Raw genomic sequence first — 19,557 nt, forward strand, 5'->3', positions numbered from 1 at the left:
GTCAGTGTCACCTTAATTATCACACCTAGTTCTTGAATCCAATTATTAGAAAATAAAAGGAAAAAAAAATAAAGAACAGAGATTCAAATAGAAATCAGGGTAAGTGATGGATACAGGTGATTATATACAAAGCAAAAAGATCGTATGCAAACTGGAGCCTATGATTATTAATAGTCATTTTTCCTAGCACATGAAGTAGATTCTTGCTCCCAAATTCAGTCATTTGCTGGGCCAAGAAACCAGGATTCAGTCTGTCATGAAGCAACCGGCCTATCAAGGTACTTCTTCAGTGAATGGCCATCGTCTTTCTCCACCATGTACAATACTGAATCTCTTTCTTGCTCTTTTGGCCTTCCCTTTCACTTCCAATTCATTTCAGTATTTATCATTCTCCTTTAGTGGCTTTCCATTAACTTTTCAAGGTTGTTGCCATGGTGGACAATTACACAATGCACTACATTATTAGCCAGGTGGAGAGAGTGGCAATTCCTGGCCACTTGAAAGGGCTCTCATTGAGACATACAGTTCCCTGGTTACACAGTTTCATTATTCCTAAACATTACCGTATTCACATCTCACAGTGATTAGGAGTACCAATAAGTGCCAAGCTTTCGGTAAAGCCATCATCTGTTACCTTTATGACTAGATACAACAAAAACAGTGTATTTGGTGTTAGCAAATCCCCTAATTAATTGACTATGTGTAGGATGCTGTCAATTTCATGCTAACAGGATTATAAAAATGGGAAATTTCATTATTTCAGATAGTTAAATCTGAAATTTCATGATGTTGTGACTGTGGGGGTATTTACCCAAAAATGAGATATGTGGGGTTTACCAGGGCTGAGGCCACACAGCCAAGTTATTTTGAAATAACACCTATTACTTCAAAATGACTTTGCTGTCATATACACTATGCACATGATCTTTTGAGATAAATTCAAAATTGTTTGTTTTGAAATTGGTAAACCTCATTGCAGGAGCAATAGTGCCTATTTCTATATAACTATTTCAAAATAGGTGCTGTTCAGACACGGGATAATGCTTATAGTAAGTGCTAGTCCCTGGGGCTGTGGCTACACTACTCCTCCCTTTTGGAAGGGGTGTGCAAACAAGGCCCATATTTAAATATCTCATGCCTCATTTGCATGGAAGAGCTGATTTTTGAAAGCCAAAACAGTTGTGTAGACAGGGCTCACTCGAAAGGAAACCTGGCCTTCAAAAGCACCCTTTTTTCAGAAAAAAAAAATTAGAAGGGTCCTGTTGAAAGCTGATAGGAATAAGGGGATTTTGAAATGTGCGTGGTCCTTTTGAAAACGACCCCCATGTTGCTGAGCTGTGCATGATCAAAACACGGCACTTTCAAAGTGCCACGGCTGGCAGCATGCTAATGAGGCATTGAATATTCATTTCAATGCCTCATTAGTATTCTCCAATTTGGCCATTGGCATGGCCAGTTCAAATTTTTGTCCAAATGTGGCCACAGCCAATGTGTTTTGTGTGGGATTGAATTTGGTAAGGCCCTAAATATGTGCTTTAAGGTGTCATCTAAATTACACATGATAGGTAATCTTCATAGTACCTATGTGTGTACCTAGTATATGAGGGAAAATTAAATTTACCCAACTAGCTTAGGAGATGGAGTCTGAGATATTCATACTGATGGTTTAAGTTATTTTTTCAATCCCCTTCAGCCTCATTATATTTTGACTCACAGAGTTTAAAGAGGAAAACAACTTCAATAAAGAAACTAATAAAAAGTTGATCAAAATTGCTTTGCAGGCACCTCTCTATTTTAAAGTGGATACTGCTGAGTTTTAATAATAATAATAATAATAATAATAATAATAATAATCTCCTTGCTCTTATGCTTTGTTCCAAAGAATAAAATCTAATAAACTGCAGACAAGTTTACCCAGGACTGGCATAAAGCATGAGCCAGTGTTTTGGTAATTCACAGATTTCATCAAACTCATGTGTTATGTTCATTCCTCAGTAAGGTGAATTTGAAAGTCTGGCCTTAGTGTTGTTGTCCCTGGTCCCAGGGAGGGGACTGAGTGATCTGTACATTTGTTTAATTTATTTCTTGCTAGGACTCCCTCCCCAGAAGGAATGATTTATACATATTTTTTTCAAATTAGCTTTATAGCTGTCACTGTCATTTGCAGCCAAGTCTCTGTGTATTACAAAGTGATGATGTTCAGTTACTGCAAGTGCAAAGGCTATAAAATCTTTTGTTAAAATATTGGCCTCTGACCTAAAAGCTCAGGAGGCTGAGATTTAAAAAAAATATAATAATAATAACAAACCCTGTGAGCTGCTTAGGTAAATATATAATCCCCAGGAATCCCACAGGGAAAATAATTTAGACTATGGAATGCTTTAGTGAGGTGAAATAATACTTTTCCTTGTAGGGCACAGTCTCTGAATAAATAAAAAAAATAAAGCCAGCAGGGCCCTCCTCTCCTCTTTGTTTAACATATGAGACCTTTTCTTATGCTCAGGTAATCTGAGTTTTAGCCATTTACCAGCCACTTTACTTCTCTACCCATAATTCTTTCCAGACAAAACATGTCTGCTTTATTGGATGCTATCCCCCAAAGTAGTTAATGAGTGGAATGAAGATCCCCTGTTCCTTCAGGAGAAGAAGGAGCTCAGAAATATTCCTTGCTTGCTCTCCCAAGTCACACTGTTACCATGGTCTCTAACCCTTTTGCAGGCTAAGTATAGAGAATTCTTGCTCTGGTGATTGTTCTCTATCGTGTTCTGATTTATCAGCATCAGTTCATGTGGCTCTGTGCTTTTCCTCAGAAACAGAGGACTACATAAAAGTCAAGGAAAAAGTAAATGTTTCATAAACATCTATGTGTCTAAGGTTTGCGTAGAGGCCCTCAGAAGTCATTGGAAAGTGGCCAGTTTACTTTGTATTTAGTGTCATTACCCTCAGAATCATCAGAAGCCCTGTGTGGTTGTAATACTTGTACTCAATCAACTACATAGCAACACTGTCATTCGGTTGGGTCTTTTACAAAAAAGGTTCCATCTCTTCCCTGAACACTAATGTTCTGTATTCTTCTATGACTTTGTGTTCCATCAACATCTTGTCCAAATTAAGATACATCACACCCACTCTGTCTTTCCTGAAATTATCATAAGTGATAGAACTCTTTCATAAGAGCAGTGTTCTGGTAATTCACAAATTTCATCAAACCCACCTCTTGTGGTCAGAGTGTGAGTCAGAACAAGAAGTTGTTGAGGAAATACTGAAACATCTCCATTTAATTCTGTAAATTCAGACAGTTCTGCTTGTAATAGCAATAAGAGGCCATTTGAATGGATTTCACTATTTATTTAAAGAACAGTTAATCAGTTTGAAGACATCAGATTCAGTAGCCTTCTCAAATGCCTGATGGTAACAGAGAGATAGCTGTGCTAGTCTACACACTATCAAAACAAAAAAGGAGTTCAGTAGCACTTTAAAGACTAACAAAATAATTTATTAGGTGATGAGCTTTCATGGGACAGACCCACTTCTTCAGATCACAGCCATACCAGTGGGTCTGTCCCGCGAAAGCACATCACCTAATAAATTATTTTGTTAGTCTTTAAAGTGCTACTCAAATAACTGATGATAGTGAGCTGGGCTTTCTGGCAGCTGTACATAACTGATCCCCCTTTTGTCTCTAGAGACCAGGTGCTTATCCTGTTTCTCTGCCAATGAACATTTATTTTTCGATTAAATTGGGTCAATTTGTAAAATCAGCTGTTTGCTGAAAGTCTTGTATGTACTCTCAAGGGTTCCAAAATTGGTGCCAAATGGATCTGATGAAATATGGTTTTATAGGGAACTATTTATTTGACTAACTCTAATGAACTAACTTTTGTGGATAATACTCATTGCAAATTTAACCCCTTTTATTTTGCAAAGCATTTCTCATTTTAGTAGATGAAATATTCCACACAGGGTGCTTTGCATAGTATTCTTTGGAGCTACCTGAAGTTATGTCCTTTTAAATTTGAATCTTGTTAGCTCTGTGAATTTGGGGAGGATTAGTCTAGATTAACACATGGCTGGGAGACCAATCAGAACCCATCATTACTCGTAATTCTTTAAGTAACTTTTCTATCTGGGTAAATCCTGCCCTCTCAGCTTAGCATGCTGCTAAGAGGTATTGTGCTGATTTTCAGTTGAGATGGAAAAGTCTGCTTGAAGCACTAAAGATCCTAAGATATGTTTTTAAGTGTGGAGATATTTACTTCAGTATCCTGACCAAATTCAAACTCAGGTATTCTGCTTTCCTAAAATCCTGCACCAACTTTAACTAGACAAGTGATGTGTCACTTTTTAAAGTTACCAGGGTAGATCGATTAGTGGAGGTAACTAACTTTGCATTCACGGAGCTGAACTGGCTTATACCAGAAGTGCAAATTGCCCCATTCTGAAATTTTGCTGTGCATTAGATCAGCCACACCATCGTGGGTTCACTCAGCTGCCCATCTACCAATATAATGTATGCCATCATGTGCCAGCAATGCCTCTCTGCTATATATATCGGACAAACTGGACAGTGTCTACGTAAAAGAATAAACGCACACAAATCAGATATCAGAAATGGCAATGTACAAAAACCTGTAGGAGAGCACTTCAATCTCCCAGGCCACACAGTAGCAGACTTAAAAGTAGCTATCCTACAGCAAAACAACTTCAGGACCAGACTCCAAACAGAAATTTCTGAGCTACAATTCATCTGCAAATTCGACGCCTTCAGCTCAGGCTTAAACAAAGACTGGGAATGGCTGGCTAAATACAAAAGCAGCTTCCCTTCCCTTGGTGTTCACACCTCCAGATCAACTGCTGGTAGTAAGCCTCACCCTTGCTGACTGAGCTAACCTTGTTATCGCCAGCCTTGCTCTGGCTTATTTATACCTGGCCCTGCAGATTTCCGAGACCAGCATCTGATGAAGTGAGTCTGTGCTCACGAAAGCTCATGCTCAAAACTTTTCTGTTAGTCTATAAGGTGCCACAGGACCCTTCATTGCTGTTACAGATCCAGACTAACACGGCTACCCCTCCAATACTTGGTTTATTCTGGGGTGTATTTCAGCCCATCAGGAGAAAAGTTGCAGAGACTTCTGAGACTAAATCATATCTAAACTCTAGCTCCATGTGACCATATTATGCCATGCACAGATTTTGTTTGCTGCTTGTGAAGCAGATAGATCCCACATCCTAATGCAATGGGAGTAGAGACTCAGAACAATACGAAAAATGCTGATCATTCTCTCTGAGCTAAAGCCTACGCATTTTTTTTAGAAGTCCATGAAAGTCTGACTTTTTTGTAGAACTATCTGAAATATTTTCTGTCAAAATTTCAATAACAATTTTCTTCTTCATTTTTTAATTTCGTCTATACAAATATGGACATGTAGGGCACAAGTTCACAATTTCTCTTTGCTGTCGTCCAGCCTATTTATTTATTTATTTATTTATGTAATGTTCATGTGTTTCTGTGCCTTATGGTTTTGGTTGAGGACAGAAGAGTCCCTGAAAAGTTATCCTTCTCTTATCTCTTACTTAGATATACTCAAAACCTTTAAAAGGTTATGAGCTAATTTCCATCCCATCTCTCACGTGATTGAGGCTCAGATAAGATTGGATATAATTCAAATTTAAAAAAATCTAAATACTCATTCTGACAGTACTTACCCTCTGTTTCCTTTTACCATTGCTTGTTTTTGTACAAACAGTTTTGTACTAAGAAAAATAATCCACAAAGGCCATGTCTACACTAGCCCATATCTTTGAAATGGCCATCCAAATGGCCATTTTGAAGATGACTAATGAGGTACTGAAATACATATTTAGCGCCTCCTTACCATGCCAGCAGCCGCGGCTCTTCAAAATTGCCGCTTCTCGCTGCCACGCGACTCATCCACACGAAGGTCCTTGTTGAAAGGACTCCACCAACTTTGAAATCCCCTTATGCCGATCAGCGGATAGGAGTAAGGGGATTTCAAAGTTTCTGGTGTCCTTTCGAAAAGGAGCCCCATTTGGACGAGCTGCAGCAATTTCGAAGTGCCATGGCCACTGACATGCTAATGAGGCGCTAAATATGTATTTCAGTGCCTCATTAGTCATCAGCGAAATGGCCATTTGCATGGCCATTTCGAAGATTTGGGCTCGTGTAGTCATAGCCAAAGAGTTTGTTTCATACAGGGACACATTAATTGTCTTTCTGGATGTAGGGTGCGAGAAGAGTTTGTAACGGTCTCATGAGAGCAGATCGACCCCTCTGTGAATCCTCAGGAGAATCTAAACAGACCAGTCTGTGCAAGGTGAAAGCTGCAAACTGCCATGGGAACAGCTGCAGAATAAGCCGCGCTTGCCAAGATTTCAAGGCTACACTGGCAGTAGGCCACAAGAGATAGTGATAAGAAATGCATAGGCAATTTTAGGCAATCTTATGTTAATGAGCTCAGCTTTATCAGCTAGTGTTAGGAGGCCTGTTACAGAGCCTCTCCCCGAGCGAAGCTCCGGCGCGTCGGGTTTCCCCCCATGGGTGACTGCGGCGTCTCCGGGGCTCCCGTCGCGGGTGTCACGCGCTTTCAATAAACCAAATATAGCACTCTCCTTCTGGGTGCAGCCTCGTCTCTGGGGAACCCGAGCCTGGTTGGCTACAATTGGCGCAGCGGGCAGGGTTCTCCAGGTACGATGCCTTTTTGGTTGAAAGCGGGGGAGGCAGGGAAGCCAGCGCTGTCCCTGTAGCGCATAACAGGATAGCCCTCGACGGAGCGATGGGGGCTGGTAGCGCGGATGGTGGCCTGTTGGGCAGCCCCAGCGGACTGTCCGGAGTTGCAGGAGGTGGCAGGCATGACGCCGGTACAGCTACCTTCAACCCAGATGACAGCATGGCACCTCAACTCCTTGTCATCTTCCTGACTACCTCGCTGACCTCTGCCACACCTAAGCATCTCCTCAGGAATGCCATCCAGTCTATCGTCTCCACTGCTGGTGCCACGGATTGCTGGATGTGTATCCTGCTGAACTCCTCTGCCAGATTGGGAATTGAGTTTGTCCCTCTGAACCTGAATGATTGGTGGGACAAGAGCAACATCTTCCAGTGGGGACCAGTCTGGTTTGATGACAGCAACGTCCACTCCTACCTTCGCTGCGGCCCCTGGGGTTCATGCTGCGATAGGGTAAGCCCCTACCTGGATAAGGAATCTGGAAGTTCTGGTTCTGGTTTTGGTTTTGTCATCATACCCTGTAACAGGATGAGGTTTGCTGGAATTTGAGTCCTTGACAACCTTGTCGTCCCGGGTGCTGGGAGGGTGGAACTGAGTGTCTTGCTTGTAATTCCTCGGAGTGGAAGCCATCGCGTGCGAGGAAGCTCCAAGGTTAGGCTGGGCCCTTCTGTCCCGTCCTCCTAGCCAAGCTGGTGTGGGTAGAGGTAACCGGTTTGAACTGTCATGGAACTGGGTGTCTTGCTTGTAATTCCTCGGAGTGGAAGCCATCACGTGCGAGGAAGCTCCAAGGTTAGGCTGGGCCCTTCTGTCCCGTCCTCCTAGCCAAGCTGGTGGGGGTAGAAGTAACTGGTTTGAACTTTCTGGATTAGACCATAATTCCCATCTGCCTTCCTGTCTAATTGTTCTCTGTCTGAGTGTCAGCAAGGGATGGGGTGGGTCACGGATACCTCTGAGCGTGCACATATGGGCATGGCCCAAGCAGCTACCCCGTTCAAGTGGAAACACTACTTACAGCAGTGCATGCGCTTGGGAGCCCCCACACTTACTGTTCCACACACCCTTCTCCTGGGAACCATTATTTTTAACTTTGCTTTCACTGCTCTCATATGCTGTTGTCAAGTCTGTTCCACAGGTGCACACTGTGTTGTCAGAAGAGCATCAACCACCTCACTTGATTCCTGCTAGCCTCGGCGTTCACAAAGGGGTCGCGGGGAGGAGTGTAGGGTGCGAGAAGAGTTTGTAACGGTCTCATGAGAGCAGATCGACCCCTCTGTGAATCCTCAGGAGAATCTAAACAGACCAGTCTGTGCAAGGTGAAAGCTGCAAACTGCCATGGGAACAGCTGCAGAATAAGCCGCGCTTGCCAAGATTTCAAGGCTACACTGGCAGTAGGCCACAAGAGATAGTGATAAGAAATGCATAGGCAATTTTAGGCAATCTTATGTTAATGAGCTCAGCTTTATCAGCTAGTGTTAGGAGGCCTGTTACAGAGCCTCTCCCCGAGCGAAGCTCCGGCGCGTCGGGTTTCCCCCCATGGGTGACTGCGGCGTCTCCGGGGCTCCCGTCGCGGGTGTCACGCGCTTTCAATAAACCAAATATAGCACTCTCCTTCTGGGTGCAGCCTCGTCTCTGGGGAACCCGAGCCTGGTTGGCTACACTGGAACTACATTTAATTTCCAGTGAAAAAATAAAGACGAGATGTGGACTTGAAAATGATAGGGTATAGTTCTATTACCTGTCTTGTTGTTTCAATAAGACATTTGTCAGCCACTATATACAATCCTACACATCAATCAGATATTGTTCATTATTATTATCCCATTTAAATGAGAGATCAGTACTAATGAGAGGCTGTACCGTGGAGAGCATTTCACTTCAATGGTTTTATCAGGTATCTGTCCGTATATTAGAAAGCTTCTTGCTTCCAAGCAAGCTGGCTTCAGCAATTTTCTAGACCTGAAGAAATGTGATTCTGTAAATGTGTTTTGGCCTCATTAATTGTTAAGCTTTTGTTATCGACCAGAACAGCCTGGCTAGATAATCAACATAGAATATACTTGAAAATAAACAATAGAGTATCTTTTTTCTTTCCCGGATGCAATAAGATCTGAGGTAATGTTCAACATAGAACTACTCCTACATACCTAACTTTTGAAGGAACCCCACTGATTTCCATGAAACTGCTGGCAGAATACAGTGCAAAATATGCATGATTTTACCTTGGCTTTCCATAATTTTGTTGTGTATACCACATTGTAACATCATCCCAGAATTTGTTTTTGTAGAGGCAACAGTGGGAAGGGTGTAGGTTTGAGTGCCCTGTACCATCCTTCCTAATCATTATTAATCAGAAAGGGATCATTGAACTCTTGATTTCTACATTGTTTTGTGCAGTAACAAAACTATGTTCTAGAGACTGGACTAAGAGCATTGGCCATGTTCCACATTGGGTGCTTGCTTTGCTAAATGTCTCCTGTAATTTTAATGTAAGAATTTAATCTTCCCCTCCTAGCATATTTTTTGTAATTTTTCTAGTTGATAAAACTGACACAAGTCATCCCAGTGGTGGTAAAATCTCGTAATTAGAGTAACACTTAGAGGCTTTTCATTCACAGTGACCATAAAGCCTATTAGAGGAGCAATTTCTCCCACTACTGCTGAAGTGCAGGTGTCCAGTGGAAAGGTATGACAGCTGTTTAACAGTGCACAACAAAATGACACAACAGTTTTCTACATCCTTTGAAGTCTTTCTTACTTGGGAGGTGCTAAATAAATCCAATGGGTCATTGTTTTTTTACAGCTTGGTAGAAATAAATATAAATTAAAAAGCATGTTTTTCCCACCTACTGCCCTACTATCTAAATGTGAAGAAACTACTATATATATAAAATCTATCTTGGGAACAACATATATTGGGAACAACTGATCTGGTGTGCACACACACACACACAATCCTATTTCCATGTTGATCTAGGGCAAAACATCCATTCTTGAGCTAAGCTGAAAGAGGATCAGGTCCATAACCGCATCTCATCCAGAAACTTGCTGGGATCAAACGATGAATATGACAAGCATATACATTTTAGACCTCTTATGGGAGAGCAAAAATAATCCCCAACTCAAGGCTGATTTTGTGGGGTTGGAGTGTTTAAAGTATGTCTCCAAATAGGGGAAGGGAAAAAAAAACAACCTGACATGTTTCCTTCCTACTCATTTTCAGGGCAATGTGACTTTTGCCTGCTCAGAGCCACCAGTTGTTCCCATCACCTTTGTCAGCTCCAGCAGCAGCTATTTGCTCTTACCTGGTACCCCCCAGATTGACGGGCTGTCAGTCAGCTTCCAGTTTCGAACATGGAACAAAGATGGGCTGCTTCTGTCTACAGAGTTGTCTGAGGATTCTGGAGTTCTCCTGCTGTATCTTCACGCTGGCAGCTTGACACTTGTCATTCAGAAAGTGGCAGAAAAGTCCATGGAGATCATTGCAGGTATTTTCCTTCACTTCTTTCTCCTGGGCCTGTTTCTAATCTCTGGAGCCAGCTGTGTTGGGAGGGAGAGCAAACCCCAAAGAGAAGGTTGGATCTTGCTTTTTCTTATCAAACTTAACTTTATCTTTGGAGCAATAATAGTGGGACTGTCTATGTTAATGCTGGACCTGAACCAAGGAAGTTTGAATGTGTGTAGCTCTGGCCTCTGTCTGTTGGACAACAATTTTTTTCACTGTTAGCCCAAGTTTCCTTTAGAAGAGTAGGCTGACTAACTTCCTTCCTCCAAAAAGAAAGGGATGCCTCTAAATAGCACAGTATTTCGACATTTCGTATTGTGTAGACAGTACCAAATGCCTAAATAGCCTATTTTGAAATTAACTCAAAATAGGCCATGCAATTTGCAGAGCACAAATTGTATCTCTTATTTCAAGTCAAGGGTTCAGCGTAAACCTAGCCAAAGAGGCCTTCTTTCTGTGATAGAACCAGGAATAGTTTGGCCAGGTCTCCTGAAAACTTTCTATTATATCCCCCTTGGTGAATCTCAGGCATAACCTACATCAGTCATGTCATTTGTGGGATGTGTTGTTCAGATAGAACCTGGTGCTCACCTTGAGAAGCTCTCAAAAGTAAAAAGGAGGATGCAGCTGTGCACAGACATTCTTCAAGAAGCTGGCTAAAGTTCTGGCTTGCCCATAAATAAGGTTGAATACTATTCTTTCATCTTGTCTTGCAGTGTAGCTGGATATGAAGGTGGGAGAAGGTCAAACTGTATTTCTTGTTTAATGTGGTTATGAAATAGTTAACTGACACTAGCATGCGATAGCCCTCTTACTGATATTTTGTGCTACACTCACATGAAAAATACAAGAAAATTGCAAATGTCCACATCTCCTGTAAAAGTATCTTTGCTCACAAAAAGACCCATTTCCATCCAAATTTGACCCATTCTCTTGAAAAATTTTCAGTCCTTAGCAACTGTTTTTCACTTAAAATAGACCTATTATTTATTCAGAATTGGTCCATTTTTCCTGGAAAATGAGCCTGTTTTTCCTTGAAAAATATGTGCATACGTTAGCAAAAGCTTTTATGGAAAATAGTTTAATTTCCTAGTGTGTAATTAAATTATGCCCCCCCCAGCTTTTCCATTTAATTTTCAATTGTTAACATGCCTTCCCTTATTACAAACCTTTTCTCTTCTTCTAAAAATCAATGCTATTGTGAGAATCCCATTAGAAAGAGTAAATATGAGCAGTCCAATTCTGACTTTGCTTGCACCAATTTTTACACTGGCCTACCTCCACTAATTGCAGTTAAGTTAATCCTGATATAGACTTGTATAAGTGCAGTCAGAATCATGACCTGTGTCTTGTAAGGCTATTGGAATAGATGAACTAAGATTCTTAGTGCTTACAGCTTTTGAAAAGTCACATCAATTCAGAGAGCAAAGCTTGTTGCCAGCCTTGCACAGGTACTCAAAAGAGAGAAGAGATAACCACAATGGCCCCCAGGAATGTTCTCTGTAAAGGTGGCTGTGCAGAATGGGAATCTTGGCTTTCACAGAGCGCTGCCATCAAACACGGTGCATGCTGGTCTCCATATAGCTAGAGGTTATATTAACCTTGGTGGGACGGGGACTTTCCAAATCACTGAAGATGGTTAAGAGCACAAGTCCCTTCGAGAGCCAGTGGGTCTTGTGTTCCTAAATCCTTTAAAGCTCTTGAGAGCCTCTCCACTTTCTGTTCTGCTCCAAAGTCCCTAAGGAGATAATGGACTGCACAGAGACGCATCAAATTATCAGCTCAGCTATCTGTTCTTTGCATTCCCAGCCTAGCTGTTTCATTATTCCCCCTGCAGTCAGAGACGGAGCAGGGAGAAGGTTGGGTGAACACCACTTCCACCTCCTTCCCGCTCTTCTCCTTTACCCTTTCCATTTCTCTTCCAGACAGCAATCTGCATGATGGTCTCTGGCATTCCATTAGCATAAATGCCAGAAGGCATCGCATCACCCTGACTTTGGATAACGATGTTGCCTCTGCTGCTCACGCAACCACCCCTTTGCAGATCTATTCTGGGAACAGCTACTATTTCGGAGGTAGGTCATTTGAGATGGATGCGAGATTTCCCCTTCCGGGGACTGAGCTTTGAAAATCCGTTTTCTCCACTGCATTGTGTGGTAGGGAGTCAGGCTCCAATCACAGACTCTTGTCCCAATGAGGAGGAGCAACACAAGCAGTGCTGATGCAGAGTCTGTTGTATGAGAGGACTGTTGAGGGGAGCTAGTGAACACAAGAGAGAACAAAGCAACAATAATATGAATGAAAGAGATTTAGCTCCCCTCAAGCAAAAGGGTGCACAGCAAATGCTGCTTCCACTGCTACTTAACCAGGGTCTCCTCACCATCACATATGCCAGCCCCATCCTTGCTGCTTAAATAACTACAGCCCTGCCATAACTTAGGACCCCATTACAGGCTTCATTGAGGAACATGGCCAGTGAAATCCTGTATTCACAAGCGGTCCCACTGAAGTTAGTGGGGCTGTTTGTATTTGGAAGAGTTCCATCATTTGACCAACTTCTGAATTGACTGGTCTCTGGATGCAATGGAGAGGTGATGGTGCCATTATGTTTTAGCAGAGAGAGTAAAGATGATAAAAATAATACAGAACAAAACAAAACTGTGAATGGAAGAGAAGTGGCCAACCTAGAACAGAATATGAAATTTACCTTCCCTTTTTTGAATTTAAAAAGAAAAAAAGAATAAAAGTGATTAAGCAAATAGGACCGTGACCTGGAGTTCTCCAGTACAGATTGCCCTTACAACAGCTGTATTCCAGAATACATGCAGAATAAATGGTCAACTTAAAAACAAACAAACAAACAAAAGCTTGTGTCAATTGTGTAGCATTAGGTAGGGGACAAGGAGGCATGAGTTCTGGCTTCTGTTTTTTGGCTTTACCGCTTTGGGTGTGGGAGGCATGTGATCTCTCTCCACATCTAGAGTGTAATGGTGCAGTTACAAAGTTAATTCTTATTAAAGTCTTTGACATGAAAGACGCCACTTATGTTCGTCAGAAAAATCTGCCTTTTTCAGCTCATGTAAAGATTTCTGTCCTTTACAGAAAGTGCTTTTTATGGTATGTCAATCATAAGTTATACAAGGGGCATGAAGTAATATCCTTTACTGCACCAGCTTCTCTTGGTGAGACCAGCTTTGGAGCTTAGAGCTCTGTGTCAACTCCAAAGCTTGTTGTTCTCACCAATAGAAGTCAGTCAAATAAAAGATGTTACCTTACCCAGCCTGTATTTTTAGTATTCTGGGACCGATATGACTATAACACTGCATATTCGTAAGTGATGTTCAGGAAGGCCATGTGGTTTAAAGACAGAGTTCAGTTTCATATACTATGTAGGGTGAAATTCTGACATTTGATGGGCCTGCATTTGGCCCATCTCCTAAATAAGTACAGAAAACCAGTGTTAATGTGCTTCTTCTGGATGTATGCAGTCCCATGCACAGCCCTTCTACACTCAGATTGTCTGTCTAGGAGCATCGGCCATCATCATGAAGGTGACTGTGTTTTAGGGGTCAGCAGGTATGAGTGTTTTGAAGGACTGTCCTAAGCCTGAGGCTATTTCTTACAGGAATTCTGGTGGTCCATATTCACAGAGGTATTCAGCTGCCTAAACAGTAGATACCTTTGTCTAAGGTTTAGGCATCCAAGTCCCAGTCTGGGCTCGAATGAGATCCACAAAATTCCCTCCAAACTCTATGGGTCCCTAAACTTACTTTGCACCTATGTTGTTGTTAAAGTTTGTCTCTTCACATGTTCACTGCTGCCTCCCTCTAAGCATGTGGGTGTCCTCTCCCCTAGGTCCCAGAGCTCCACAAATGGAATGGTAAAGGGATTGGAGCATGGGACTCTCAGGACTTAGTTTGCTACCCCTATGTGGGTCCTTTAACCACTGGATTAATGTCATTCTCTCTTTCCCATCCTTATCCATTGACTGTTCCACTTGTGGTCATACTTAGTGTGCCAGACACAGTGAGACTGAAAATGACTCACTCGTACAGTGGCTGGACGGCCACCTCAGATGTAGGAAGCTCCGGGACCAGTTCCCCTACTCCAATTGCTCTTTATGGATCCATAGTGATACGGACACATTGAAACACCCTTCTCAATAATAATGATTAGAGTACTCTTCTGAGAGGTAGGGTCTGAACAGGCGTCCCCTTTCTTCCCCACCTGGCAGAGTGGGGGGTTCATGTCTGGCTCTTCCACAATGTAGTGGAGGGCTGTAACCAGTGGGCTAAAAGTGATAGGTGGGTGAAGGCACGATCACAGCCTTTGGCTGTTTCATGTGCAGCAAAACAGCTGCTTAACTCCTTCCTGGAAAAAAAAGCTTCAGGGGCCTAAGCTGCTTGAGGCCAGGAGAGAGATTCCCAGTAGGGTTACCAAGTGGTTACTTTTCAACCAGAACCTCCAGACTAAAAGGGGCCTGGAGGCACTGGTCAGCACTGCTGACCAGGCAATTGATTGGTTGATGGTGCAGTGGGACTAGCAAGCTCTCCTCCCAGTCCTGTGCAGTTCCTGGGGACCTGGCGATGTGTCCCTCCTGCTCGTAAGTGGAGGGGTGGCCAGGGAGATTCTGTGTACTTCCCTCACCTATAGGTGATGCCCAAAGCACTGACTCTGCAGTTCCCATTAGTGGGGAGCCATGCAGGAAACCTCTCGTCACCAGTCCAGAACCCTTCGGGCACACTAACCCAGACAGAATCCAATCCATTAGAATTTTGAAACTGTGCACAGTTTTGCTCTGACAGAAATTAACTATTAACTGTACCCTTTTAAGGAATTAAAGGACATTTCACTCTGCTTAGTTGGCATCTGGCTTCCTTGGCTGGCTGCCCTCTTTCTGTATTACCGTAGGGTTTAAGAACACAAAAGCCTGTTCAGGGCAAGGAAGGAAAACAATAGGAATAATTAGATCTCAAGTTCTTCCATCAGGATGTCCCAACAGAAATAAATGATCATTTTAACGATCTCCATTATTTTTCTTTCTCTTCCTTCCTTGTGTCCCCCACAGGGTGCCCTGACAATTTCACCAGTTCCCAATGTTTAAATCCTATTACTGCTTTTCAAGGCTGCATGAGGCTCATCTCCATTGATAACCAGCCCAAGGACCTCATTTTAGTTCAGCAAGGTGCTCTGGGGAATTTCAGTGATTTACACATTGATCTCTGTGACATCAAAGACAGGTAATTATTGACCCTTCTCTTCTTGTATTTTTTTTCCACAGCCCAGCAGTTTATAAGGGTTGCTTCAAGTGAAAATTGTATTCCTCCCACGTTACAGATATTAGGCATAATAGAACCACTAATAGAAAGTATCCCCACAAAAATTGAGGGGCTGTAGGGAAATAGTCTAAATTACAGGAGGCTCTCTTAACAGGAAGTAGCGTATACCAATTCAATCAAGGTACACATTTGTGAAAGGATTAAATTTTATGCATAACCAACATTTGATTGCTTTGAAGTTTACCAGGAATAGGAGAGAGAAGGAGAAATTTATTTAATTCATCAAAACATGTCATCTCCTTAATGTACTCGCTGTTTTATTTAAATAGTTTATTTACAATTTTCTTGTTAGGCTGTCCAACATACCCAATTTATAAGAGGGGCCTGGTATGTCACAGTAGCATATTACATAGTCAATAGGACTGTAAGTAATCATTTGTCTGTGTCTATCAAGGACAGACCTGGGCCTGAATCCTGATCTGTTCAGGATCTGTATCAGGTCTGAGTTGAGGGTGAGGAGGAACTGCTTTAGTATCAGGAAAAAATGCAATACAGTGGGTTTTTTTTGGGGAGGGGGTTACAATTTTTCTCCTCCACAAAAATGCTTTGAATGAGTGTTTCACTCTGAAGTAATTATATGAACATAGTTGATATTAAAGTTATTCATACTTAAGTATCTAATTTTATTTTGTGAATCTGAACCTTCTTCGGGAAACTTAAATTGGAAGTGGCTAGAACATCAAGATTCTTGTTATGCCCTTCAGGAAATGGAAAGAAAGCTTTAAAAGGATCTTGAAGCCCAGAGGTGAAAGAGGACTTATGATGTCATTGGTCATTTGAGGTAGGGCATGTTGTTGAATATCAAAGGGATTGGATGAGGTGGAGTGGTAAAGAGATTTGAGGATTGTTTTTCTAGAATCTAGAAACTTCTGGAAGCTGAGCAGTTTGTGTAATTATTTAATTTATTGTAAAGCCCACTAGGCCATCTTTCTTCCATTCCCTAAATGGGAGTTTCTTATTTTAAATATCATAAATAGTAAAACTGCAGGTCAAAAGGGTTACCATTTTTCAAGTGTTTAAGGACTACCAAATGCCACCGTGGGAGTTTATCAGACTCAGTATACTAGATGAGACTGACAACACTGGTAACAAATAAGCACTCCAATGAAATAACAAAAACAGATAATGAAGTAAGGTGGGTTGTTCAATAGTAAGAATAGAAATTATTAGTGGCTGCCTTAGAAAATCAGAATAATCCAATTCAAGACCAAGTGTACCACTTCGTTTTTGTCTATTGGGGTGCGGGGGGGGAGTACCCAAAAAGTTACTTGAGTACAAGTGCAATTACCTTGATGGGGGAAGTACTTAAGTACAAGTCACTGGTGTCCCTCTGGAAAACTGCTTGAGTAAAAGAACACACATGCGCACGCACATGCACAAACACACGCATCACATCTTCATTGTACTCAAGTACCCAGAAGTGAAATCAGCTGCGCTTGTACTCAAGTAACTTTTGGGGTAGTTTCCCCACCTTTCTCGGCGTGGAAAAGGAGAACAGTGATGTACCTGATGGACATACTGAAAAGAGACCAAAGATCCATATGTGATCATGCCATAACGACAGCTGCCTTCAATGTGCCATCCACTCAGCAACTTAAAAGAAAAAAAGAAAAGAAGTACTTTCTCAGGTTATATTTCTCCAGGTTGGTTTTCAACTTGTGGGTCCACAACTAGGGGTTAAATCTTTGTTTGAGGTCATGTCAATTAGTAACTCTTCTTTAGTGAGTGAATGGGAGGTTATGTTTCAGTTAGGCACTTGACAAACTATGATGTAGTCAGGATATCAGCTTGATGCTTGGGACTATGGACAAAATAAACCTGAGGTGCAAAGACCAAGTTCCACATGAACAGGACATGGGCAGAATGCGCTGTGCAGAGATAAGTTCCTACAGAGTATGGGAGCCAATCAAAAATGTGTGATTTAATGTATAGCAGGATAATGGGTCAATGTCTGTAAAGGAAGTGCTTATGTGTTTCAAGCTGGATGTGAAGTGGTAGCAGTAGTGGTAAGCCTCTTCCACTCCTGCATCTTGGAGCTTAGGCCATTGATGACCATTCAGCAGTGTCTCCTGTCCTGAGTGATCTTTTCCAGTTCTGACCAGGTGTATCCTGTCTTTTTAGTGTCTGCCTTCAGGTTTCTATGCCAGTTGTTTATTGGGAGCCCTCTTTTCCTTTTTCCTCATGGGCTCTGACCTAAGGTTTGCCTTGTGATTTTGGTGTTTTTTTTCTTGTAATGTATGCCTAATCCATTGCCATCTTCTCTTCCTGATTTCTACTTCGGCAAGAAATTGGTGAGTCAGTTGCCACAGGTCTTGGTTGTTCTTTGTGTATGTCCAGTGGATATGGAGGATTTTATGGAGGCAGTTATTGATACATGTATAGATTTTTTTTGTCTTTTTTGTTGCTCTCCAAGATTCTGCTCCCCACAGTAGTACTGATTTGACATTGGAGTTGAATATCTTGATCTTAGTCTGAGTGCTGATCTGCTTAGAATTCCAGATGTTTTTGCACGAGAAGAAAATCTGTTCTTGCTTTCCCAATCCTTGCTCTCACATCAGTGTTGGTGCCCTGCTCTTTATCAATAATGACGCCCAAGTATGTCCCGACCTCAACTTCTACCAGCACTCTTCTGCCAAGTACTGATGTTGATTGTCAAGATCTTAGTCTTTCCCTTGAGGATATTCAAGCCAATTGTAGCTGAGATGTTGGCAAGGTATGCCCTATTTCCACCTGCCTACACTTGAGTCTAGTCAACTCAATGTAGCTTTGCTTTTTACCAAATAAAGGAACTAGACTGATAAAATCCACAGTCAAACTGAGTGTTTTGGATCCTGGAGAACTGGCAGAAGTATTCTCCCAGAACTGACAAAGTGTTGCAGATAAATGGATTGGAAAGTCCCAACATTGGTGCTGCAAGTGAAGAGATCAAAGGAGTAACTAAAAGAATCACAGCTGACATTAATCTGTGATTGTTGAGAATGGCTCCCTAATAATGACCAGCATCAACAGAGAGTAAATGCTGAGGTCTGAAAAGCAAAACCATGGAGTATTGTTTCCAAGTCACTGGAAGACGCCATCCAAGACAAGTGTGAGAAGGAGTACATTGGCATTGGCTTAAACAATAAAAATAACGTACCAGTGACTGTGCCAGCTGAGCCTGTATGAATGACACTGTCTCAGACCATCTGTAACCTTCTTTGCTTCTCTGAGAGAGCAGAGACCCCTGCTTCAGGAACTAACCCTGAGATGAAGTTCGGAATCAGGAGGGGGCATGTTTCCCACCCAGCAAAAGTGTATTTGGAGTCAGCAGCACTACCTGCAGGAGGGGAACTGTCTCTGTCCCCTCACGTTTTTTAAAAATGCACATTCTTTAGTTTACTGAGCATGTGCCTCTAACATCATTCCAGGGACTCTGCCTGCTTGAGTACACCCTCCAGGAAGATGATGATGATGAGCTCATGCATCAATAGAGGAAAAAGAACGAGAAATTCTCAGGTGCAGCCATTTTGCATTTCTGATCCATGGGTGTTCAGCACAGTATTGAAACCTTGTGGAGGAACAAAGACAACCTTGAAAAATATTGGTCCTCAAGTACACTGTGGTAGTTCAGAAATTCTTCTCGAGTGACCATCAGCCCCACAGGTGGCTGGCTGATAAAAGTGTGTGGATGATTCAGCGTCCCAATTTAAAAGAATTCTCAGGCTGATTGTGTCTTTCTCCATTTGCATCCAGCTATTCCATCACTGTGTTAACATTTGTGCTGAGCCCAGAGGGGATTTTGATCAGAACAGAGCACCTGCTTTACACGCAGGGGGTACTCCAGAGAGACACTCCATTTACAAAAGCAACAGCAGAAAGTTGTGAAAGGATTTGACAGATTACAGGCGGATGGCAGCACTGTTGCAGTCTCATTTGAAATCTGGGTTGATCTAATTAAGAGCACAGAATTGAAAACACACAAGGACAAGGC

At 42.1% G+C, this 19,557-nt stretch overlaps 1 protein-coding gene across 1 annotated transcript in view; it reads left to right on the plus strand.

Annotated features, from left to right (window-relative positions):
• CNTNAP5 (contactin associated protein family member 5) overlaps positions 1–19,557 on the plus strand; it is a 490,877-nt gene that overhangs the window by 228,541 nt on the left and 242,779 nt on the right. Inside the window, exons 8-10 of the mRNA XM_075001278.1 lie at positions 9,967–10,231; positions 12,174–12,323; positions 15,317–15,488. Coding sequence (XP_074857379.1) covers positions 9,967–10,231; positions 12,174–12,323; positions 15,317–15,488 — 587 coding nt within the window. The remainder of the gene's footprint in view (positions 1–9,966; positions 10,232–12,173; positions 12,324–15,316; positions 15,489–19,557) is intronic.

The sequence above is a fragment of the Carettochelys insculpta genome, chromosome 8 (assembly GCF_033958435.1).
Source record: "Carettochelys insculpta isolate YL-2023 chromosome 8, ASM3395843v1, whole genome shotgun sequence".
Taxonomy (NCBI): domain Eukaryota; kingdom Metazoa; phylum Chordata; order Testudines; family Carettochelyidae; genus Carettochelys; species Carettochelys insculpta.